Source organism: Accipiter gentilis, chromosome 6 (assembly GCF_929443795.1).
Source record: "Accipiter gentilis chromosome 6, bAccGen1.1, whole genome shotgun sequence".
In the NCBI taxonomy this organism is placed as follows: Eukaryota; Metazoa; Chordata; class Aves; order Accipitriformes; family Accipitridae; genus Astur; species Astur gentilis.
The window spans coordinates 39,009,383-39,035,779 of record NC_064885.1 but is presented as its reverse complement, the minus strand read 5'-3'; the positions used below and the strand labels follow the sequence as shown (position 1 = coordinate 39,035,779).

Here is a 26,397-nt window from a genome sequence, read left to right as displayed (position 1 = left end):
ATTTGGTCAAGAATTCTCATGGAAATTAAAATCATATTTTTGTCTCTCGTTCCTGCTTCCAGGGTTCATATGTCAAAACCAATGGAGATTTTTTTTTTTCTCTTTCCTTTTAACTTTTACTATTGCTTCATTATGTTGGAAGTTACTCATGTCATTCCAATGGTAAAAATATAGTTAATGCCACAGAGAGCCTTGGAATGCCCCTTTTCAAAATCAGCTGCAGTTATGATTAAATGTGTAGTGATGTATTATGTACTGTGTCACAGAAAACTAGTCTTCGTGGGGTTTTTTTTTTGAAGTAAACAAAATCTAAAACTTAGGCTTAGCAAACCTTTGTGGTCATTTGATCATACCTGTATATATTTCCTGTTCTTACTGTCTCAAACTAAGAAACAGGCAGTACTTGAGAGACAGGTTTTGGTATTTTTGGGGAGTAGGGCAGAGACTAACATCATAAATCCTTCTCATGAATTTAATTTCATGACATCCCACTCCACAGATTCCTAGCCTTTGCTGCCAGAAATAATCCTCTCTGACTAAGGCCTGATTTACTAAACATCTGGTACAAGCCCTATTACTGCAAGTAACAACATGTTCTAGTTTATGAAGATAATCATGTATAGCATGTTTTATATGGGTTGTGTAGCTCACTTTCTTTAGTGGGTAAAAACCATAGATTGTTCCCCAAGGAGATTGGTTGATTGTTTCTTTTGAAGTTAGACTTTGAAAATTAAATATGTTCCTTGCATGAAAGTTTAGTCTGTTATTACCTGTGTGGTAGAGCTATTTGCAACATATAATTTAAACCTTTTTCTCCATTTATCACATCTTATGATAGATTTTGGACCATAGGTTCCAAGCAGCTGTCAGAAATACCCGAGTTAAACAGAGGTCCTGGCAACAGACCACTTCCCAAGCTGTGTATACAACCTTTAAAAAAAGCCTTAATCCAATGTATTCTTAAAGCAGTTGCCCAGGCTGTCCTTTCTCTCTGGGAACTGTGGACTGGGAGAAACCCTCTTTGTACATTAAACAGAATTAGTATTTTGGGATTTGCAACTTGCTTAAATGTTTGTTCTTCTTTCTAGGCCTGTGTGAAGATGCACTAAGTGTCTTCTCTGCCTTTAGACAGTTCTTTATTGAATTGTCTGTTTTAATTGTTGCTTTACCTTGTCAATCACAATAGGGCAGTATAACCAGTACTGGAACCTTTCCTTAGAGCTGGGAATCAAAACTCAGCCAGAGCCGTACTTCTGTAGTACGTGCTGCAACACGCACACAGTGGGCATTATCATACTGCAACAGTTTACTTAAAGTAGTGGAGTCAGAACACTTGTGTTAATAGCCTGTTGCTGTCTAAGAACTGCTTGAATATTTCTGGTTATATGAAGAACCTTTTAAATATTTCCAGTTATACAAGCGGAGGTGAAAGTCCACTGAATGTGATGTTCCTCTAAAATCAGCACAGCAGTTCCTTTGCCCAGTACGTTTTATAGCAATTGGCGAACACCAGTGATCCTGTATGCTCCTGCTTCTTGTGTTCTCGTGAGCTGTCGTCTTCATTTTCAGTGAGATGTATGCTTAGTGATGATTTAGATCAGATAGATACCTATCATTATAAAAGCAGATGAATTTTTTAGATTCAGTGAGGTCTTTTTGTAGAGAACCCCTTAAATCAATGGTAGAGAAGATAACTATTTACCAGTCTCCTCCCTGCCTCAACAGCTGGTAGTATACCTATAAGGAATTTGACAGTAACTTTCCCACACTTGAAAAATTCTTCAGGCATTTCCAGATCTCACTTTAAATAAGTTTTGATGACACTCGAGCACGTTTGAGTTTTACTGTACCCCAAAGATGAAAAAATTATTTAATTTCTTTTTTGAAACACAAAATATTTCACAAAAAATTGGGGTGGACTCATGTTTATATTTGCACACACACATAAATGCACAGGCAGTTATGCTCAAGATTTTCCGAATCTCATTTCTGGTAATTCTGTTTCATTTATGCTAAAAGGTAGCAGAAAACAGTGTTGGTGGTTTTGTTTGTTCTAGAAATGCCTTCAGGCTTTGAAATAAAGAAGTAATATTTTGTCAGGTGAGAGAAATGAACCTGGGAAATGAAAAGTGCTATTTATTCTGGGATTTGTGAAACATCTGATGCAGACTTCATCACAATCTTCCTAACAGATTATATATATTACTCACATGGTCTAGTGTGACAGCTCATGTAACTAGAATTTATATGTATTTAAAAATTAGACTTTCCCATTTTTTTTAGTATAGTATGATGTTTATGCAACTTTGCATATTGATGTCACTTGCTAATGTTGTAATAGGCAACTGCATAACTCTTGATAACTGTAGAAGATGAGCTAATAAATACTGGTGAACAGAAATATTTGTATCTGATGCATACAGTGGTCATTAGTGGCACCTTGGAATGAATAGTAGACATTTGCAAATAAATTTGCTAAAATTTGCTCTGCCTGTGTCTCTCCTCTCTATTTTACAGCTAGCAGAATTGAGACAGAGATTGGATCATGCAGAGGCAGATAGACAAGAGCTTCAAGATGAACTGAGACAAGAACGAGAGGCAAGGGAAAAGTTAGAGATGATGATAAAGGAATTGAAGCTACAGATCTTGAAATCTTCAAAAAATGGAAAAGGAAAATAGAAATTGGAGGAGGAAGTATGACTGTGTCCTTCAAACAGGGTGTTTTGGTTTTTAATGAATTGTGAGCAATTTCTGTGTGATAAGAAAAAGTATTCTCTATGGATTTCTATTTCCCAGACAAGTCCAGATGAAGATATACATATATATAAATAAATAGATAGGTATACATTTTTAGATTTTCCTAACCAATGAAAATCTGCATTTATTTGTACTGGTGTTTTTCTCAATGAAAAATATGAAACTCTTGATTTAGAGTGACCAGTTTCTGTCCATTTCTAATGCAGTCTTGAGGACTCTATATCTTTTAGCATTGTCTGTTAAAATATATGTGGTGATCTTTATTTTGCTTTCAATTGCACATTCACTTATAAAAGTACATTAAAAAAATTCTGAATTCTTCAAGGTCAAAATAGTTTGGGTTTCAGTGAGAATTATGTGTTCTTGAACGGGGGAAAGTAAAGGCAGCTTTTCATCTGTAGGATAATACTCAAAATTGTGACAATGATAGATGATTGATTGTCGTAAGTGATTTACCGGCGTGAATTTTTCCCATAATTTCATTGTGTGAAGCCAAGCTGGTCTTTTTAGTATTTTCTATTTAACAACTCGTTATCAATCTGAAGAGTTTTAGAGCCAGCATTTGCTTGCCATGCTGGAAGAAGAAAACATTAGGTTTTTTCATAAATTAAAAAATTTACAATTACAATGAATCTTTGGAAATTAAAAATTTGCATATTTTCTTTTGTTTTCTTCTATATAGTAGGTATGAAAGAAACATTAATAAAAGGTTTAAAGGTGGAGCTTTTCCTTCTAGAAACCGAGAAGGCTTGACTTAACTGGTTTTTCAGATACTAATGCTTTCAAGAAAAATAATATTTATTAAAAAATATGTATTAGTTTCTTTAACACCCTAAGCCTCCACACTTTGAGCTTCTTGCCACCTTGTGGATTTTTCTTTCATTAAGTAGAACAGGCCTTAACTGACATTGCGATAATAACTTAAAAAATAAAATTCTGAGATACGGCACTTTGAAAATCATTTTGATAGTCTCTGTATTTGAATGGCATGGTAATGTTACCATGAATTAAGAAATACAGCATGTTTGTTAAGCTATAACATTTGAAAATGCGTAATTGTACAGAATTACTGTTTTATGTATATATAACATTTACTTGAGTACTTCAGAAGTCTGGTTCCTAGTGGATTAAACGCATGACTACGAAGTTGGATGAAGAAACACTCTTTTGCACTTCTCTCCAAAAAGTTTGATACAGCTGACATGTTAGCTGATTATATCAGTGACTAGGAATATTTTAGTAGTTCTAGTACTTCACTACATAATTTTCACCTGTGCTTTAGCTTCTGGTTTTGAGGTACTTAGGTTTATTATTCTCTTAATAATTCAGTTCATTTTTGATGAAACCACTAGTAAAAGCCTACATTTTTTATTTTTTTTCCTGAACTAGTAAAACTGAAAACTTTCGAGTTCTTTTTTGTTTCTCTTTTAGTGGTATAAGAGGATTGAATATCACAGAGAAAGATAAAATTGCACATATCTTTAAACTGAATGAGAAATGGGTTGGTAAATTAAATGTCATGGAGGCATAAGATGTCTCTTTTATAACTGTGTACAACGTTGTTATGAACTGTGTCATATTTACACTCATGATTAAAGCAGGTTAGAGGAAAAAATATCAAACAGTTTTCCTTGTCAGTGGTGATCCAAAAAGAAGACCCAGATTAGATTTTTCCCTTCTTCAGCTCCATCTCCAGATTTTTGCATTAAAAAAAAAACGAAAAGGAAAAAGCCTGTCTTCGCAGCATGGTTTGGAAGGAAAGGTGCTGACTATAGATGATTCTGGTTGTGTATGCACCACTTGCTTTAAAAACACAATGTTTCAGTGTGACAACCACCAAAAACATGGCTATGGGGAGAGGAGGCAAGAATGTTGGTAAAAGTGTGATTATTAGGGAATGGAGCTTGAAGTAGTCCCACTTGATTGACAGAACCTGCGCTGGGTTAGCTAGATGGGCAAGTAAGAAAACACTGTCCTGGGAAACTGAAAGTTTCATCCGGGTATTATTAAAGGATCAAAAGGTGTCGTTTCTAGTTGCTTTTCAGTATCAGTGTTTTGAACCAGACTTGTTCGATTGTCAGTGTAGATAAGGCCATACAGACTCGTTAATACAGCTGCAGTAACTAATGTACCGCAGTATTTATAGCTTAGCCATTGAATGTATGGAATCCTCATGGGATTATTATATTAGAATACTGTATATTCCGTTTCCATTTGGGTCTTGTCTATGTTATGTGACTTCTGCTCAAAATTCCCCTTTTGCCACCGGTTGATCTTCAGCGGTGGTAATTGCAGTGGAGTACTAGTATAGCCTAGTATAGGTTCCTGTGCCTCAACCAGCACTTCAGGCATCTCTTAACCAGCTGTTAACCAGCTTATGCTGTAGACTATTAAAATGCTGGTGGCCATAGTTTGTACTAATATTTTCACTGTTGCAAGAACTCGAGCAGCTATACGAAGTTTTTAATGATTCCAGCTGCAGATAAGGCCTCCTAATCTTTTTAAAACATCTGGCTGAAAAAGCTAATGGAACATTTATTAAAATGACTTTAAAAGTAGCTTTGTAAATATTCCATTTAGTTACTCTAAAGTTAGAATGCATTTTAAATTATTGTAATCCTCTTAAAATTCTGAAATACTACTTTCAGGCTCTTTACTTAACGTAAATAATTTTCGTATGCGTAGACTTAATTTTATACTGATTTTAAGTAATAATGTATACATAAATGTGCCATAGATTTTGTGTGTTCACAGTCTTTGAAAGATAGTTTTTTAGTAAGTTGTAAATAATGCTGTATAAGTTCTAGAACAAATATATGTTGAACTTTTTTCACCACCTTACGCTAGTTATATGAGATGGTTTATTTTACAGCCTAATGTAGGAACTTGGAATGCACACTTAAGGGCCCTCACTTAAGTGCACGCTTAATGGTAGAAACTAATTCTGTCATTAGGTCCTCACTTTTAGTCATAGCATGTTCATTTTATGTATTATTTGTGTTTTGCCTTCAGTTATTGCTTGCTGATCTTTCAGGCAGGAAGTGATTTTCCCAGATAGTTGTGACGTGAAGCCCGTAGGAAAAAATCCTAAAATTGTCCATCATTTTGAAACTTTCATTATTAAACTCCTAGACGAAGGTCGAAGTTGCCTAGTGCACCTTTTGGAACAAAGTAAGTAGGATTCAAGGTGAATATCTAGTTTGCTCCTATGGTTTTTTAAAAGAGAACTTTCACATGCTTTGTGTACTTTAATCAAGAAAATATAAGAGATTAGAGAGTAAAACTCTTGTAATTTTGGCAGTCTGAAAGCACCCTGGTTCACAGTGTAGCCACGTATCCCTAGACGAAAGAGATTTTAACTAAATCTCCAAACTTAACTAAGTCTGTGTCTTAGTTTTTGTAAAGCATATCGTTTAGTTTGAGTAGTTAGATAAATGTAGTTATGTTTCACATTCTTAAACTAATTTTATTCTATATTTAATATATTGATAGCTTAGGTGTAAAATCATTTGTATATAGTAAAGGCGTAATGCAATTAGTGAAGTAGGAAAAGTTGAGTGGGAGCATAAAGCTACTGGTGGCCTGAAAAAATAAGTCTTGGCCCATATTTTAGAAGTCACAATGTTTTATTCATACATTCTTGTTTTATATTGGGGGAGGGGATAGCTAGAATGTGTTATGAAATTTTTGGAAAACTTTCCTAGCATTAGTCGTGAAGTTGGCCTTGAAATGCTGTCATGGTCAGCTTCCTAGAATTCACTTGTTTGTAGAGTATATATTTTGATTGTCAGTAAAGATAACAACTTTGTATTTTTTCTGCACTTAATTCATGTAATTAATCCACACAACAGAGTTTTCTATAACGTGAAGTTGACAAAAGACATAATTACGCCTACCTGTTAATCTGTGCTTGCAATATTTCAGTTATTTTATTTAAGCTGTCAATAGTAAGCAGCAGAAAGCTGCGAATTTCAATTTTCCTTTTGCTCATTACATCTGTAGTGTGAGTATTCATCAGTTTTCATTACAGAAAGCTTGTAGAAGTTTGTTGCGTATTTCTATTTCAAAAAGACATAAATTTTTTAGCTTTTGTGAAAGCAGTTACTGCTTACAAATTGCACGACAATTTTGTAGTGTGTCTCCATTACTTAGAAAATTGTTTTTTTCAGGGTTAGTGGTTCAGTTGGAAAATGCTTGAAAAATGAGTTTTAAGCACTTCATCAAGCACAGCAAACAAATGGTATAAAATTTTGCTATTTGAAAATCGATTAAATGTAACAATGTCAATTGAATTCTTTTTCTTTGAATATAGATACCTCACTTAAAAGAAAGCACAGCTGTACTGTATTTAAACTAATTCTAGGAAATAATAAAAAGTTGGTCTAAAATATTTTGTTGCCATTATGTTGCTTTCTGTGATTGACAAAATCTGTCCTGCATTTTCATACTCACTCTCAAAAATATTTATTGATGTTGACATGCCAGTATAATTATCTCAAATTACAGAAAGTAGCTGCAAAACAACGGAGTCTGTGTTAGCTCAAGGCAACAGGTTGAATGACTATTCTGAAACCATAGTAAAATCCTGTGAAAAACGATCAGTGCATTCAACAATTTTTAATACTTTGCCAATGATGTACAGTTTTACTGTTTTAGAGTTGCTGTGGTTGCATTACATGACACACAAAACTGTCCTCTACCTCACGTGAGATTTAACAGATATTTTATATGGTTTTAGTAAACAAGATGCATCTATCTGGTCACTTAGTTTACAAATTTTGAATTATATTTATTGAAACATGACATACTGTGCTCTTAGCTTATACCTCAATTGTATTTTGTGCTGTTATCCATTTTCATGCCTTGTAAATACCTGTATAGATGTGGATTCAAAAACAAATAAAGAACTGTAATGTCAGAACACTTGCCTTCGTAATATTTTTGAATACTGATTTCTAAACTTGACTTTTTGGAAGGTGATTAACAGCGGTGCTTTTCTAAGGAGGACAGAGTCTTCCTTGCTTTGATTACAGTAAATTAAGCCCTGATTACCCTGAAACTTGGTACAACTCCCGCTGCCTGCAGCAGGTCCCCTGTTTTCTAAAGGTCCTTTTTAGCAAAATCTGCAACAACAACAGCCCTCCCTCACCACGAGTCCGTTTTCTAAAGCTCTTACGGCTCTGTGAGGATACTGACACTAGGATTTCTGTGTATCTTGACATAAATTCGGTATTTATATGTGTAAATAAAACCACTTGTGTATTTGGCAATAAATCATGTAAATCATGTGATTATGTTGTTTAACGTTGTTGTCTGCCATCAGGGAGCTTAAACAGCCGAAAATTCAGAAGAGGGAGCAAGGAGGCAAGAAGAAAAGAGGGAGTTGGTCCTGTAAGCTGTATAGGAATGGGTCTTTTAGGTTGAGCCTCCTTCAATTACAACAGTAGGCTATATTCTGTTGGTTACTTAAAAAAATCCAGACTGAAGTAAAGGAATATAACTTGTACTATAATATTTTGGAGATTTTCTAGGTGATTTTATTCATACTAAGGGTTTGGGGGTTTTTGACAGATAAGCAAGCGTGGTCACATACACGTACTCTGATATTTTTTTCTTCCCCTCAGATCAGAGCAAAAATGCTTTGTCCTTGTTTTAAGGTACTGGTCTTGCATATAGGGAATCCCGATTGTGTTTCAGATTATTGCAAACCCTTAATGCTACCATGAACTTGCCTGTATTTCACAGCTGAAGAGAGAAATGAGCGGTATTAACCAGGATGAAGATGAAATTGGTAATATTTTGATGACCTCAGCCTTTAGTATGGAAGAAAATGAACAACTGGCTCTACCACTTAAAGAGTTAACCCCATTTATTTCTGCATCCCATGTTATATTTTTATACAGCTGTATTTCTAAGCAAGGGAGAAGCTATCGGGCTGCAAACCCTGCAAAGAAAAAATGCAAGGTGAGTCATTTGCATGAAAAATGTCATAGGGTGTTGATAGCTTGTGTAAGTATGACTAATTGCAACGCGTGTCATTTGTCAGGAAAAAAAATTGCTGATCAAGGAAAAACTGCTTGAGTGACAGGGTAAAAAGATGGATTTTTTAAGGTGTTCACACTGTTGCTGAAATAAATGCATGTGTAGCACTTGCTTTAAAAATGGCAAGTTTTAAGAATATTGCCGTATCAGTTTATTTAGCTTATAGCTGGGAAGTTACTCTTTGTTTTTTATTATCCTGTGAATCATTGTCCACTTGTAGCATACTAACTTACGTTCACTTAAATATTGGTGGTGTTATTTATAACACTGACAAAATAGTAAACGTTTCCTGTCTCTATCGACATTAATGAAATAATTCAAACTGTGCCCTGTGGGCACCAGATTGAGTACTGTTGAGTAGTTCTAGTTACTGAAGTGTAAAATTCACTTCTTGCCTGTTGAGCTGCTGCACACTCTTTGGCCAATACATTTGTGAAGGAAGCCGTGGCAGTGTAAGAAACTTGTGTGGTTAAAGAAACCGTAACTATAGGAGACTGAATTACAGGAGGATGTGTCCACAGCCTGCAAATTCATGTCCATAAACCTTCAAAAATGTTGGGATTTGTGCATTAGGATGCACCTGCACTATCACCATGTAAAACACTTCTAATCTCAGCTTTGGGGTGAAATGGGATATCAAGGTGTTGCAAACTTTTCTGGTATTTTGAAGAAAAATGAAATACTTTGTAGTACATTAGAAATCTAAGTGTTAGCGTGATTTAGAGAATATGCATGGCTTTTAGCCTCCAAAGGACTGTGTGGTGACAGCATCGTTAGATGTCGGAGCTTGGGATCAGTCATCCCAAAGTGGTTAAGTATCCTTACGCCTGGTATTAATCAAAAAGCAGTATTAAGCTATGTCCATTTATACTTGATACAAACAGATCAGGTGTTTAATTTACAGAATGCTATAAAGTTAGATGGAGGAAAGGCTAGACTGAAAAACTGCAAACTGAGTCAGCTCACCTCCTTCTGAATTCAGGAGGTGATGCGTGATCTCTCTGATGCAATTGCGTGGTCCAAGAAGTGGAACAAACACTAGTTTCACTCGCGAGGTGACAAGCTTATCTCCTGAAAAATAAATAAGCAGGAATATTGTTTGGGGAAAGATTAAATCCATCTAGAACTAAACCCTAGGCAACAAGAAAATGGTGGTTGGATATAAGTAACAGCATGCTCCGCCTGAAGTGGGTGCAGTAGAAGAATAAGCTATGTAGAAAGGTGGAATCACATCAGGAAAGTCAATGGCATCATGGCTTCACAAAAATACCATAAACTAGGTATAGAAAAAAAACGAGGAGTAACCAACAATATCAAAGAAATGTGAAAACAACTATCAAATTTCCATTTATTATAAAAGCTCCTCTTCAAAGATAATTTGCAGCTATTTATGTAGTAACTCCAGCGTTCAGATGAAGCTTTGACAAAATGAAACTGTGGCCTCGTGTCCTTGAATTTTGAATCTAAGGAACATGACAAATGAAGCTTAGGATGGTCTTGTTCCTGTTTTCCCATTCTTTAGCAAGTAAAGTGAAAAAAAAACCCCGTTGGATGAAGAGCAGGTTGTATTTCATTCCTGGGACCTTAATCCTGGAGTGTAGCTTCCAATAATTCCTTGTCACTAACAGCCCTGGGAATGAATCAAATTCATTCTTCTGTCATTTTCTTGTCCAGTTCCCCCCTTCCCCCCCCGTCATGCAATGTGGACAGCTTTCCACTAGTGGTCTCTCCAGGCATGTTTTATCTGCTTAGATCCAAACTTCGCCTTTGCAAAATCCGAAGCGCTGGAGGACGCACAACGATAAAATTTCATTAGGGATGTGTTGGCACCCGATAACATATATATATATACACACACATATATATGTGTTTGTGAAAATACAAAGCAAAGTTAGGAAAATATCCTGCCTGCCTGTTTCTCGGGATGCAGAACGGGCTGTGAAGTTTCTCTTCTTTTGACACTTTGAAGTGGGCTGTTCCTTGTTCTGTCAAGTAGACTAAAATTTACACCAGTAATCAGTCTGGGAAAAAAGCCGCTCATTTTAATTTTAGCATTCAGAAGTGGAAATAAGGTGCTGTTAAACATGCATTCAAGACTGGTCGAGTGTTAGTTAATACTTCTGAAAACCCAGGCACAAGCAGAGAATGCAGTGATGGATCTCTTACGGTTTTGCAGTTACTGAAAACATCAGGAAAGACCCAAGACTGATTTTGTCCTTTTACCGCAGCCGTGCTGATGGCTTTGGTGAGGCGACAGATTCCACCTCTGGAGTAACTCTGTCCACCACGTTTCTTGCCCTATCTTTCCAGAAGAGGTGCCAGCGTGACCGTTCGTCTTCAGCCGGAAAACACTGCCTCGATTCTCCTCCCTTGACGCTACATTTTGAATAGTCGGGCTGTCTGCATTTGAATAAAGCAGCCTGGTTTGTTTTTCAGGCAGGGGTGGGCGTAATCCTGCATCTCCTCCTCTCCGCACGATCCTTCCCCTCCGACTCCCTCGATGAACCGGCAGAAGTTGGGGCTCCCCGCTCGCTCCTCCCACGCGTTATGGGGCTGGAGGCAGCTCTAACCCCTCCCAGGGACGGAGCTGGGCAGAGGCAGCCGAGCATCTGCAGCAGTGTCTGCTCAGGGACCTCATCCTACCAAAACCCCGTTCCCTCCCGCTCCCAGTAGGTCCCAGCAGCCGGGAGCTGGGCGGCCGGCCTTGCCGAACCCCCGCGGGCGCTCTCCTGTCCGGCTTGTCCCCTCCAAGGGATCGAGATGGTGGCCACTTGCCTGCACCTGGCCGGATTTGTCTGCAGTTTTATCGGGTGGATCGGGGTGGTTGTGGCGACGGCCACCAACGACTGGGTGGTGACTTGCGGCTACACCATTACCACCTGCAGGAAAATGGACGAGCTGGGGTCCAAGGGGCTGTGGGCAGACTGTGTCATGGCGACAGGTCTCTATCACTGCAAACCCCTGGTGGACATCCTCATACTGCCAGGTACGTGTGTCCCGGCCTCCCTCTTCCCACCCGGAGGTGAGGAGGGAAGCCTGGCTCCGAGCAGCGCCGGTCCTGCTGCCGGAGGAATCGATGGTGAAGCTCCTTCAGCTTCGTCAGCGCGGGAGATGGTCCATTGAATACGCTAAAGAATGTGAATGGTAGCTCTTAACTTGATTCTCCTTAAGTTATATACCTGGTTTTAATTGTACCCAGGTATCACGCGTTATCTGGGGCTATTAAAGTCCAGTTAATGTTTAATCCTTGCTCTTAGTAAATGCTCACCGTTCCTTTCACATCTTGCGTCTCGACTGCGTTGCAAAACACATATAGCATATTGAGGTATGATAGAGTATTTCGACTTTTGCTTTGAGAGGATGATGAACTATTACAAATGTTAAGGTTCTATTCCTTAAAATGGTTTTGAGTATAATGAATCTTTCAGCGTCTATTATTAATGCTGCTATGGCTTTTAATCTTTGGAAGATCATCATTAGTCTTGATGGTCTTGTGCTTCCCGCGTGTCGTAAGGGAAGACAGAACTTTTACACAGCAAACAGATGCAATGATATTTAACTTGTCTTGATGTTTTCTAATGATATAGTAATTTTCACCCAGTTTACTGCAAAGCAAAAATCAAGCAAGGTGTTTAATCAGTATTAATACATCTTTTCAGCTAGTTCAACCTGCCAAAGTCTTGTGTGGTCTTGTCCTTCTGAGTTTAGCTAATGATCTTACCTGTTTCAATCACCCTTAACTCTGTAGCGCTTCTTCATTCTGCTATGGTTTAGATTGCACCTCCTCTAGCACATCAGAGTGGCCTCTTTGAGAGCTGACAGGGTAGAAATAACCATTCCTTGTAGTTTTCTTTCAAGTTTCCTTATTTATTTGTTTAAGCTGTTGTGAAAATAATTTCACAAGAGGTTGGAAAGATTATTCCCGAATTTCTGTCTGTTACAGAGCATCGTCTGTATCACATAGTGCTTAGCAATGGTGAATCTCTCAGACTAGCTCCTATTCTCCCTTTCTCTGTGTGTGCATACTTTTATTTTAGTCGGTTTACATTCCTTACTGCTAACATTGTTCAATATGATCCGGCACAGGAGACAGAGAAAAGGCCTGTCCTGAAGAAACATTATCGAATGAAAGGTCTTTCAGCAGCAGAAAAGCAATGCTTCTCTCCAGCAGAAACAAATCACAAACAAACGCTTCTGTTTGTAACCTATTTGATACCAATAGCTTTCCATCAGAGGGAAATTTATCCTGGTGTGCCTGGTAGATGAAATGTATTTAGAGTCTTAACATTGCCTCAGTCAAGTCTTTAAAATGAATGTGTTTGTATTCTTGCTTAATTGGGATCGACTGCACAGAAACCTCACTGGGCACTGCCATCTCCTTTGTTTAGGGTCTCATCTTTTGCCCTGAACTCCTCAGGCAACTTTGTTGGCTAAGTTTCCTCTTGAAAAAAATCAAGCAAATATTCAATATACACAGAGTCTGCATTTCTAGGAACAGTAAAATCCTCATTCCTGGTGTCTTACCCCTATGTCAGCAGGACTTGCTTAAGGCCCCTGTTTGCTGGTATTGTTTGAGGCATCATGAAACTCCATCTCTGCATGTGGCAGCTTCGTTTTGTTAGTAAGAGGGGAAAGAGAGCCAGCATACTCGCTCTGCTGAGACTGTCCCAAGAGCTGGTGAAGGCTCACCAGGCACTGGAGCAAATCTGACACTTGTTCTTTTTCTTTTGCCTGCAAGTAATGACCTGTTTTTATTTATATATAAATTTCATATCGATATATATAAAAAATTATATATACATAATATATAAAAACATATTAAAAATGATACATTATTATAGAAAGACCCTCACAGAGTGGTAGAAATGTCACGGCCCTGTCCGGCACACCCACAGTCCCTGGCCCCTGTTGTTCCTCACTGCCTTGTGTTGGGCTGCTGCTGCACAGGGCCAGGCAGGAGAGGGGTGGTGACTGATGAAATGCCAGGGAATCCCGTGATGTCCGCAGGGACCCAGAGGAATAACATGGCCCTTGGTTATGGCAACTCAAGCAGCTCTGCAAAGTGCAGTCATTTCTTCTCTCGAAGAGCTGTACCAGCCACGGGGCTCCTCCGAAACCCCGCCGGACTCCTGAGGTGCAGCGTCGGGACGTGGCTGGGATTGCTGAGCATCCCTCCTCCTCCCGGGCCAACGGTCCTCAGGGCAGCCGGTGGTAGTATCTCACGGACCTGCCTGTTTCAGTAACGGGTCTTCAACTCTTCAGCCCTGCTCTGGATGACTGTGGACCTCCTCTGCTCACAGCAAGCTGCTCTTTAAGACTTCAAATTCTTGTTATTTAATCAAAGCGCTCTCTATGAAAAGATACAGGAAAACCCCTTCCTAGCTGTTTCTCCTACTTTCCCTTCCCGTATTTCCTAGCTCCATGATTTCTCACTGTTTTGCTGGGAAGAGCTCATGTTTTCCAGGCAGTGTTACTTGTCTGTTGGAAAATTCTGAGCCTCCACATCCCGTGCTCACTAATCACTGCGCTGCAGTCTCGCTGTCTTAACTGTTTACACAAAGGATTGAACCTCTCTCCCGTACTCCACGCGAGTCTTGGGAGCTAATCAAACAGGAGCCTTTGTCCAAAGGCCTCCTTCTCTCGTGCCAAATAATCAAAATCCTCTTTCCTTGCCTCGCCAACAGGGTACGTCCAAGCGTGTCGAGCACTGATGATCGCTGCCTCCGTCCTGGGTCTTCCCGCTATCTTCTTGCTGATAACGGTCTTGCCCTGCATCCGGATGGGCCATGAGCCTGGAGCTGCCAAGTACCGACGTTCCCAACTGGGAGGGATCCTCATCATCCTCCTGGGTAAGGTGCCCGCCGCGTGTGGAGAGCTGGAGCTCTTCTTCTGCTCCGGGATGGCACGGTGCAAGGTGGTTGAAGACCTTCACCTGAAAGGACGGTTGTCGAGGCTGGGCTGATGCTGACGATCTCCAGCATCGCTGCGGTCTGTGGGGGTGAACAAAAGACACGAACAGGAGTGGGAGGACGAAGACAGGAGGCAGGGAGTGGAGCAGGGCGAAGAGGGGAGGGCTGCGAAACCCCTACTGTGCACTGACTTGTGGAGTCCGCGGGCACGACCACCGCCTGTGTCTGCGGGAGGGCGATAGCCTGCGGGCACTGGTTTTGCTGGTTTGCTGTGGAAGCGATGCTATTTTTGGAAAAGGGTCTAAACTTACAGGGAACAGATAGCCTCCGAATTTTCCCTGGGCATCGCGGATGCAGCCGGATCAAAGTAAGCTGAGGGCTGTGGGAAGGGAAGCCCGTGGCTGAGGGGTTGCTGGTCCTGCGGGGACAACAGGGCAGGGAGCAAGGAGGTGGCATGGACCTGGGAAGAGGGCTGGCATGGACCTGGGAAGAGGGCTGGCATGGACCTAGGAAGAGGGCTGGCATGTCCCCAGTGCCTCCCAACCCCCTCTGGCCAGCCTTGCCCTTGGCCTCCAAGTTCCCCTGGGAATTTCTTCCCGTCCCCAGTGCCTGCGGAGGAGATTGTTTTGAGCAGCGCAGACTGTGGAGCTCATTGTCCCCAGTCCAACACCTGCATGTTTTTGAAGCCTCGTCATCTCAGCAACAGGCTGCCGTGCCTTGTTTTTACCCGTCTGTGCGGCAGAGGAGGAGGGGTGAGGGAAAGTGGCCTCTTTGTGTGGCTCTGCCGGTCGCTGGCAGCCCGCGCTGACATCATGCCCATCTTCTTCTTCTCCTTATGTTTTTTTCAAGTGGGCACTGGATGTAGCTGCACGCTCGGAGGGGCTGTCCTCTGGACGCTCCTTCCTTGCAAGAGGTCCCTCCTCCAGTGCCCTGGTGAGAAGCAGATAGTACGAGTCAGTACGTCCTAAATCTCAGAGACTGAGACCGAGGGGGCCCTTTCAGTGTCTGCGGGGTTTAAGGGCACGTTGCCAAAGCTGGAAGTCCTAAAATCAGCGGTATAGGGCCCATTCAGGACATCCCGATCATGAACAGCCATGTTAGAGAGCTGTCGGAACGTGGCCTTCGTCCCTCTCCTGAAACCTTGAGTCACATATTTGGGCTTGGCAAAATGATAGAAAAAAGTGGGGGTTTTTTCTGTCTGTGAATGAAATCTTGGTGCCGGAGGAGTCTGCTCTGCCGGATTGCCCCTGCCCAGGAGGGGGGAGGCCCAGCAGAGCTGCACTTTGTGGCAAACAAACACGAGTTTTCGGTTGCAGTGAAGGAGAACCGTGCTGTAGATCAACCCTGTTTGCATGGCTGCAGACACGGAGGAGGGAATATTGCCCCTAAATCCCAAAGGGCAACAGGATTACAGAGCTCAGCATGCAGGCGGCAAACAATTTGCAGTGACAATATTGGGTAACGCTGCATTAGAATAAGCGAAATCCCGTATCTTGCAGTGTTGCGCCAGGGTTTGGGTCTAGCGTGCCCCTCTCCCATCCTGGTCTTGCTGCGGTGTGACACCAGGGAGGGAATAGATGTTAGAGGATGGAGGAGATGAGTTGTGGTGGTCCAGAAGCCAGGATCCTCTCCGCCTCAGAACATGGTTTTCCCACTAAGGAGATCCTGTGAAGAAAGGAAAGGTGTATTTACAGGGGCATTGGCAGACGAACGCTCTTTGGGTCAGATTTGGACTTCTTACTGGTTTTTATCCCTGTGAGTTTTGAAGTATCTGCAGGTGAAGAGGTTTGCTCATGTCGGTGATGTCCTGAATGATCTGGGCTGGGAACGGCAGCCTGGTCGCAATGTTTTAGTCACAATTACAATAATGCTCTTTTTGTCAGATCACAAGTGAAGAATAAATAAGCAACTTTTGCTCTTAAGTTTGGTGGGGTTTTTTTGGGGAAAAAAAAAAAAGCCAACCCACATTTATTTTTACAAACCCCAATTTTTTCCAGGCTGATCAGTAAGACAGTCCCTTTGGAAGGAGAAAAATGTACAGAACTTGGGACTTTGACATTCTTTAAGATGATTAATGATCCATTATTTGCAAAACGAGGTGTTACTGTTCCAGAGCATTTAGTAAGCATGAATCAGGGCTCAAAAGTCATAGTACTGACTTAAAATTCATTTCATTCTAGAAGTAATATGCCCTGGACTGTTCTTATTTACCACTTGGCCACTGAAGTCTCGTTCGTGGTTTTCCCCAACCGCACGGGTTCCAGCCTTTTCCTCTAAGCGGAGACCAACTCCCAGAGCTCTGGTTAAAAGAAAACAACCCCCAAAACACTCACTAACATAGCAGAAATAGAGAGTGGAGACGTGGTCAGGGGAGCTGGCCCCATGGCAAACTTCACTTCTTGCTCGGGGAAGGGATGGCCATTTGTCACTGAAATTTATTAAAAAGGAAAACAGGGGTTGAAACACAGTGCGGAGCCAAAAAAAAAAAAAAAAAAAAAAGTTGAAAACTTGCCAGGAAAACAATGGGCTCAGATATTCCATTGATTTTTCTGTCCACTGATAATAGCAGGCTGCAGAGTGCAACCTGTGTGCACACCCTCCTGTCCTGCCTGCTGATGTATTTATGTCTTCGCTTGATCCTATCTGTCCGAGCAAATTGATTTATTGCCGAAAACAACCGTCAGCAGAGGTCTGCTCTGAGCCAGTATGAAAACATTTCATACGCTGGTGTTGATGGAAAAACCCTGGCCCATCCCATGTTGTTGATACTAATTCGGGGGACCCCTTGCTGGTAACCAAGCGGGCATTTTCCTAATGGAGGTGAGGGACCCGAGCCACGGGAAAAAACAGATGAAAAATAAGCTAGTTTTTGGGAATTACTACTGCAAAATGACCGTATTAGTTATTGTATACTAAATAGAGGATATTAGTAAAGTTTTCTGGACACTGCCTGAGATTTACTTGTAAAACCATAGATATCAAGAGAAAAAGATTGCCTTGAACAGAGAGAAAAAAAAAAAATTGTGGATATCTGTTATTTCAAGCAAATGCTTTGAAAAAGAAATCTGTGTGACTTTGAGTCATAATTAAATTTAGCTGTGAAAGAAAAGTATTCTTTCTTCTGCAGAAAGCCTTTAACTTACTGTTAAGGAGTTTGGCAGGGACTCACTGTCCCTTGAGTTACAATAATTCTCTTTTATCTCCCCCACCTCCCCAAGCACCTCCTGTGCTTCTTGTCTATGTGTACTTCTGTCTATCTGATTAAATTATGCCTGTAATGGAGAATAATGCAGAATTAACTTATGCCTGTAATGAGTTTCAGCTCAGCGGATTGAGCTACTGCAAGTCCATAGTCAAAAAGGACTTGGAAATGTTGGGAGCCTGGGATGTGTCCCTATGGATTTACAGCGATCTGACGGAGCAAGGACAACCATACCGAGTATTACCGAGATGACTTTTGCAGGATTGCCTACTCTAGCTGCAAAAAGCAGGCAAGCTTTCCAGTATGTGTGTGCCCCAACACATCCCTGTTTCTTCATCTAACTTAGTTGGTCTAATAGAAAAAAATTCCTTCTGTTTGCAGACTTTCTTTTACTTTTCTGCTAGATTATATTGACTACAGCAGCTCTGCTATCTGAAGACATTCGTATCTAGGGAGAGACAAAGAGCGTCTCAGAATCAGCACAAAAGAGAAAGGGTAATAATTTCTATTCGAAGAGTTCTTCCTTGTAGGCAGCTATTTTAGTCCTTGAAACTTGCCCTAAAATGCCTTTTCCCATCCCTTTGGGTTTCTCAGCAAATCAGTTTTTTTCCCAGCCTTTCACTGTGATACAGCTAGAACAAAATTCGCGTTCACCAAGAAATATTGCAATTGCAGACCATCCTTTTCACATCTTCTCGGAGGATTTACAACCCGATCTAATCTAGGCAGAGCTATGAAGTTCAGTCCTGTTTCAGGGAGTTCTTCTTGCTGAGCACAAGAGTCACTGGTGACTGACGGCAGCTGGTAGCCTCCGAAGACAGAGAGGTCAAACTAACCCGTGCAAAGTCCTTGGCCTGTGTTTCGCAGCTTTCTAGTATTGTCAGCATTAAAATAAGGTGGTTTTACATGTCGTTGAGCCACAGGCACAAGAGATGCCATTGTGTTAGCGTCCCTGAGAGCTCTTCTCACCCCAGTGCAAGTGTTTTCTTCGGTCCTGTGTTGTGGGGGAGGGTCTGGGTAGATAAGGCTCTTATAGTCCATGGACATAAATATATATATATATATATATATATATATGTATTTACTGCTGACAGAAAAAGAAAAGATGATTGTGTCTTTTTGGACAACAAAGAAGCTTTTTTTTCTGGGGCCTATTAGAATGCTTTGTGGATTCCCAACTGATACATTTTTGTTTTAAAGCTTTAGAGGCTCACGAGCTCTTTGCAGGACTGATCCCCACGCAGGAGAGACGCTGTTCTCCCCTCCCTGCCTTCTCCAGAAATTCCTTCCAAAGCCGCGGGGCCCTTGCTTTGAGGAGGCCCCAAATTATTACTGGCTTTATTAGCATCCTTCAAACGTTCTTCTCTTTTCCATAAGAAAATATTTTCTCTCACAATAACTGCAGCTATTGGGGATGGGTTTTCTGCTGTACCGGCCAGGAGCTATGGTTTGTTCTCTGCTTTAACTAAACAATTTTATTTTTAATCTCGCCCCCTTTTTTTTCCCCCTCTTGCAACCTTAACTTTTTGACACCGCCTCCAGATACCTTTTAACGCAGTCGGTGGAAATCTGTAACGCTGCCACGGTCCTGTTATTGTTTTGCTCTGATTCCCAGATAGCCACAAGGATGGAGTCCTGCACAGCTTGTCCCGGAGGCAAGTAAATATTGACAGATTAATTCCTCTCAGATGTAGGGGCCATAAAGAAGTATTGTTTTAGGACCTGCTCCTGTGAGGTGATTAACACCATCAACTCCTGTTGCCCTCGGTGCATGTGGGGGATTTTGCAGGGCGGAGGTAGGGCCCTTAGCGAGGGTAGCGAGCGTGACCTTGTGTAGCACAAGGAGAACGCCGGGCTCGTGTTTTCACCACGCACGTGTGCCGCACACCGAAACACTCTGGTCCCTAGCCTGGCTGCCTGCAGAACGCTGAATTTGTACCCGCTTTACTGTCCGGAGGGTATCTACTCCGCACGTCACCTGCCCGGCAGTCCTCGCAACAACACCGCGGCAGCCTTCCTGCTTTTCGTGGAAAAAAACCTATGGAATTTCAAGCAAAATTTGAAGTCTGCAGTCATTTTTTGACCCACTGTAGACTCTAGGGAAAATACTCTTTTCCTTTCTATTCAATTAATTAGGTTTCTAGAGAGCTTTGCTGGCTTTGTCCCCGTCACTTGATTAGAGAAATTTTCCACAGGGAAGTGGAATCTGCTTTCCAGAGTGGTGAGACATTTCCTTCTCTAAAAAAAAAACCCCCTAACAATGCTGTACTGCTGCTTATTGTGTCCCTGCCCATTTTCTGCTTGTATTTTATAAACCCTGTTCCGTCTTGCTAAGTGCTGGGATACGTCGTTAATGTTTACGTGACCGTTCAGTAGAGCAACTGCAGAGATGCTGATTGACATGGGCTGAGGGCGTAGCGCCGGAGTTCATGCAGAAATAGGGATTTAAACCAGTTGGCTCCGGGCCTCCGATTTTCCTGTCTCACCGATGCATACGGCTTTCGCGGTCTCGCTTCATATCTAATCTATTCCTAATTCCGCAGCTCTCCGGAGCATTGATTCCAGGGATGGCTTCCGTTCTTCGCCCTTGAAGATATTTCTAGGGAACAAATCTGTTTCCTTTGTCGTAAATCTACCGGCGTCAAGCGGCGGTTGTTTTTTTTCTTCTCGTTTGTCGATGCCTGAGAGAGATGGCCGTCTCGGAGACGCTGCCTCCTGCTCGGAGATCTCTCGGACCGAGCCCCGACGCGGACGCTCCCGGGTCCCACCGCAGGACCGCGAGGGAGAGGGACGGGCTCGCTCTCCGTCCCCGGTCCCGCGGAGCCTTCCCTCCCCTCTGGCGCGCTTCGCGTCCCCGCGGTGGGGTTACGTGCTGGATTTACCTTTCCTTTCCCTCTCTCCCCAGCCATGTGCGGCGTCGTTGCGACGATCTGGTTTCCCGTGTGCGCCCACCGCGAGACCACCATTATGAGCTTCGGCTACTCCCTGTACACGGGCTGGATCGGCTCTGCCCTCTGCCTTTTCGGCGGCTGCGTCATCGTCTGCTGCTCGGGAGATGCCCAGACGTTCGGTGAAAACCGTTTCTACTACGCCTCGGGCTCCAGCTCCCCTACCCACGCGAAGAGCGCTCACGTGTAAGCGTCCTGGGGATGTCCCACGGCTGCCGTCGGATGCTTTGGCTGGTGGGTTTGTGTGCCCTGGGTTTGCTTCTACTGACACACGCTGCTGTCAGGCTCCCAGGGGAAGGTTTAGAAAAGCAGCACAAATGTCTGGTAGTTTGAAGCGTTATTCTCCCCATCTGTTGCCCCCCCTCCCCGCCCCTTCTCTCGAAAAGAAAGCTCCAGCCAGCCCTACCTCCTGGTCCTCCACATTTTGTCCTGACCACCCGCCCCATCTTCTTGCAACCGGGATGACTCGGATGGTTTGGGGTTGTCGTGTGGGTTTTAGGGATTTGGTTTTCTTTTCCAGCTCCCCTGATTATAGGAGAGTTTAAAGCAACGAAACAGAAACGAGGGAGACACTTTCCCGTTGTTAGAAGGACTCCGGCAGCTCCTCCCCCCCACATCACTCTTTGCTTTCCCCTGCTCAAGGTCCTGCCTTGGCACGGTTGGGGCGAGAGGGGAGGGAGGAAGGCTGTACTCTCCAACCGGGCAAATGCTTCTCTTGTTGCAACAAGAGTAGGGGAATTTTTTTCTGCCTTTCTCTGTAAATACTTTTGTACGAGTTTGATCATTTTAGTAACAATATTTCCCCCGCCCTCCCCCAGTCATCAGTATGAAGGAAACAGAACCCAAAGGTCCTAATGACGTGGTAAATAACAGTGTCTTTTTATATAGTTTTAAATGACTTTGGGGGCTCTAATCCCCACACTCTGGTTTGGTTTCTTTTGTTCCTTTGTACAGATCAGTTACTAAAAATGTGGTTTTACATTTTTTTTAAACTCCTTGCTTTCTTCCTCTAAATTTGTGTTCTGTCTCGCCTCGTTAAAGTAGCACGTTTTAACACACAGTATAATGTACCCGTTACAATACAATTCTGGTGAATACTGATGATGCCTTTGTACTTTCAGTGAAATACTGTACAATAAATAACAGCGTACCTGCAACCACTGGCTTTATTTTTCCTTCCTTCCTGTGCGTTTCCATAGCTAGCTTTTCCATGACAGGGATTTCCCAATGATTTTGAAGATTATGATTTTTTTTTTTTTTAATAGCCGTTCAGGATGAGAGATTACGCTGTGCCGTGGAATTAAGTGGGCCTTTTGTTTTGGGGGGAATATTTAAAATATGAGCAGTCTTCCTACAGGGTACTGACCGCTGTCTAATCCATTTGCTCTTTCAACGTTGCACCAGTGGTACCGACTCGTGGTACTTTTCATATCGGGGAGACTTGGAAACCTACTGAGGCGGTGGAGATTTACCCCCAGCACTGCTTGGGCGTGCTGAAGTTGAGAAGTCATGTTGCTGGAAGTGCTCTCAACTAAAATAAGAGCCTGATCTGGGGTCATCGCTCTGATTAAAACCGTGTAAGATCACGATCTAACTCTGTCCTTACCAGAGCCTGTAGCAATTTAATCACGTTGATACAAAACCCCATCTGTTCCCGGAGATGTTAACTCAGTTCAAATAATTTGTGTGAGCCAGGCTTCAGGAGCAGGAGAAGAGGAAGAGCTGCTCTTCAGGAATGGATGCAGGGAAGAGCCCGGGTGTTGGGTGTGGGAAGAGAGGGGATTGAGCAAGCAGAGGAGAGGACCAGCCAAATTGTTTGGGGTGAGGGAGAGGAATTCGAAGACAAGGCTGCTAGTCAAGCCTGGGTGGATCGGGGCCTGTCCATTCCTCTCGGTCTAACCTTCAGCTGGAGAAGCCAAACTGGGCGACGCAGCCCCGGGCGAGGAGGCTGTACCTCCCACCCCTCGCCTCCTTCCCGTGGGAAACTGAGGCCAGAGCGTTTAAAAGGAGTCAAGAGGAGGACTCCTGTGCTCCACAACGACCCTTTGCCCGCACGGACAAGAGCTAGGCAGCAGCTCTAGCGTCTGCCTTTAAGACCGAGCAGTCTCGAAGGCGTAAACTCCCCATCGCTGCCGTCCTACGCAACGTACCCGAGGCGAGCAGCGGCGCGGGGGGCCGGCGGCAGGACACTTGTGCCCATTACATCAGAGGCAGGGCACAGGCAGTTGTTGTACGCGCCGCAGAGACGCTATAAGTGCTGCCATTGATGTGCGGGTGCCACGGGCGAAGGGACGGCGCACAGACGTGCCAGCTTGTGCAGGCTGACCCCGGGGGGATTGTGGATTGTACGCCGCTGCCCGCGGCTTCGACCCAGCCGGCGGCTCGGCCGGTTAACCCCGGGGATCGATGGAAGCGTGGGAGATCTCAGAGCAGAAAGCTGCTGGAACGCTGCCCCGCCAACGGCCCTGGAGCGAACCGGGAGGGAAAAGCACCGGGAAAACCTCTCCGAGATGCTCGAGGGTGTTTTTTGGCAAGGTGTTGGTGTTGCTGGAGGGGCTCGGGTTGCAGTGTGTGACCCACGAGGAACGAGCTTATGGGGTTTTTTTGCTGCCCACACCACTGGGCTGCAACTTGACATCTTCAGGCATGTGGGGCTGGGGACCCTCAGCAGAAACTGGTGCTGGGGTTCTGCTCACCCTGCCCACGGTTACAGGTTAGTGGCGGCTGATCCCAAATCCGAGGCCTAAAAGGCCCTGGGCAAGCTGCTCGGAGGAAGGAAGAAGCTTTATTTTGGGGAAGAAAAATCCAAACAAAGCAAAACGAGTCCGGAGCAGTCGCAGGGAAAACGGACATCTGCAACCGTGGGATGCGAGGAGATGGGGCCAAGTATGGGATAAGATATTAGTGCTGGCACCGCAGAGGGGAAGGGTTTGGAAGAAGCACAAAGAACGTTAAACTTTTCTAGTTTTTTTAAAGGATCAAAGCTGAAATACCTGCTTTGTGCCCTCCCAAAACACTCCGCTCCCCTGTGGGGTTCTTCCAGGCTGGTCTGGCCGCAGCGCTGTTGGCTCTTAAAGGCTTTTGGTGCTCATTTGCTGACCTGAAGCCTGAACACAGAGTAAAACATAACTCTTCTGAATGGAAAAACTGCTCCACACCGTGCCTAATAGGAGCTGTGGAGTGGTGGGTGTGAGCTCTGGTGGTCACCCCAATGTGAAGGTGGTGGTCCCTGATGCCCCAGCAGAACCCTCCCCAGCTCCACCAGGACCAGCTATAGCTCCCCATCACGGGGAGGGCAGCTGGCAGCCTTCCCATTCCCCAAATAAAAGCAGAGAGCCCATGGTGGGGACACCGGTACAGGGGGGTGATGGTGCCGTGACACCCCAGTTAAGGTGGGTGCTGGCAACACCGCGAGCAGATGGGAAGACGTTGGCACTCCCTGGGGCTTCGCACTGTAATAGTCAACCTGCGGTCATTTGCTTTAGTTTTTTGTTGTTGGGTTTTTTATTATTATTATTGTTGTGTAAACTGATAACCATTTTTATTTTTCACAACAGTGCAAGTAAATACCAAAGTCAGCCTACTGAAATGGATCTTCTACAAAGGAAATTTAGAAGCACTTAAGGCAAGATTTGTTCATCTCTAACTTCAGTTTAGCATTGAAAAAATATGAGACCTTCAGGTACTGATTGGCTTAACAAAATTTATATGGGTAATTTTTTATTTTTATTTTTTGGTTTAGTCTTTCATTTAAAAGATTTACATTACTACGGGAACCGATACTAAGACACATTTGTCTCTGGCTTTCTTTAAAAATCCATTAGTTCCTATTTGATTTTTAAATGTAAAGGCACACAATAAAGCTTTATGCATTTATTAAAATATACAGATTTTGGTAAATTTAGGGTTTTTTCCTTAGTATCTTGATAATATATATATAATATATATAGTTGTCAACAACACAATCATCTGAAAATAAAAAACACTCCATAACATATCTGCGTATTTTTTTCTTTCTCGTGACACACTACAAGATCCCATCGTACAATGCACCAATGGGCTTTTGGAAACCACAAAAAAAAAAGTAAAATAAAAAAATTAATAGAACAAACTTTTTTTAACAAATACACCAATTTCATACCAGAACTGCAGAGAATTGTTACACCAGAAAGTACCATCTGCAAAAAAAGCAAGATATACATCAGAAAGACCAAACAAAATGAAGTGAAGATCATTTACAAGCTGGATTTACAACATCCCATGTCATTTGGGGTGTGATTTCTCTGCCGTGTGGAGGATTCTGGCGTGCTGGGCCTCGTACCGAGCGGTCATAACTGTGCGGAGTGAATTTGTGGAGGGACTGAGATCTTAAAGAGTCGGTCTGGAAGATTTGAGGTATTTATTCTCCGTCTGTAGCATGCATTGCCCACCCCCCCCCCCCCCCAGGGTGCGTTCCCCACGGAGGACGGTCAGGCGTGGGGGGGCTGTGTGTCTCACCGGTGGTGGGAACGGGGTGGTACCGCTCTGCCCGTGTCCTCCTCACGGGTCAGGGGTGTGAGAACCTCCCCGAGGACACCCAGGGGGAAAGGCTGGATTTTAGGGTTACGGCAAAACAAGCACTTGCACCTCCTCCCAGCGTCCGAAACCACCCCCGGGGCCGGCGGTGCCCAGAGGCGATGGACATGGCTGAAAGTTTTGGCCTTCGCAGCTTTTGCTTGCGCCCGTTGAAGAACCCAACGCCTGCTACAAGGGAAAACGCGCGAGCTCCCAAACGAAGGCCGGAGCCCCGGGTCCCCCAGGCACCGCTGCCCGGAGCAGGGTGGGGGAACCCCGGCTGCAAACCGGCCTCTCTGGGCACCGGCCGCTCGGTCACGGGCAAACCCAGGTAAGACCCAACCTGCGGCTCGGCCTTCGTTAGGTGGGATGTGGTGGGCTCGCGAAGAGGGTACGGCTCCCACCGTCCCCATCAGACGGTGCCGTGGCATTAAATGCTGTTTCCCGGTGGTCCCCGGGATATGGTGAAGCCATCCTGCCCCAGCCCTTCCCCGGGAAGGGGAAGGAGGATGGGTGACCGGGAACAAGAGCAGCCCAAGGGCTTCACTCAATGCACGGATCCAACGGAGAGGTTCCTACAGATGCCAAACAGCAAGGGATCAAGCCCTCGTCAAATAGGGCACGACTAGAGCGGACAGGACGACAGACACTGGTACTGGTAACTGCTCTGTAGCGAGAGATTAAGGCTGCAAAAGGAATAACAGGCTTCGATTCGACAGGGTACTTGGGCGTGAGTTTGCGGTTCGGCAGATGCCTAAATACCACGCGGAAGCAGGACGAAGACGACTACCTCGGATGTGGTATAGTACGAGAGCTGGTAGGAAAACAGCATCAGTCTTTCTCCCTGAAAATGTAAAGCCAGACCTGCGAGGTGCCATCTCTCTTGGGTACGTCTAAGGCATCGAGGATGGGAGCAGCCAAGCGTGAGTGAGAGGTGACCTTTGCGAGAGGTGCTCAGCACCGCCGGGAAGGTTTCCCGAGCTGG

The 26,397-nt window shown here is 43.6% G+C and overlaps 2 protein-coding genes across 5 annotated transcripts in view; both read left to right on the top strand.

Moving 5' to 3' along the window:
- SKIL (SKI like proto-oncogene) overlaps positions 1-26,397 on the top strand; it is a 237,469-nt gene that overhangs the window by 12,420 nt on the left and 198,652 nt on the right. For 3 of the 4 annotated variants that reach the window (XM_049803994.1, XM_049803995.1, XM_049803993.1), the window contains one exon: positions 2,518-7,672. In XM_049803994.1, the coding sequence (XP_049659951.1) occupies positions 2,518-2,679 (162 nt within the window). In that variant the 3' untranslated portion in view covers positions 2,680-7,672. Of the gene's footprint in view, positions 1-2,517; positions 7,673-26,397 lie in introns of those variants that run through there. The other variant, XR_007506445.1, reaches the window with a different exon arrangement.
- Positions 11,301-22,002, top strand: CLDN11 (claudin 11). The gene is made up of 3 exons (XM_049804021.1): positions 11,301-11,785; positions 14,484-14,648; positions 20,816-22,002. The coding sequence occupies exons 1-3, from the start codon at positions 11,560-11,562 to the stop codon at positions 21,046-21,048; spliced, it is 624 nt and encodes a 207-aa protein (XP_049659978.1). The 5' UTR covers positions 11,301-11,559; the 3' UTR covers positions 21,049-22,002.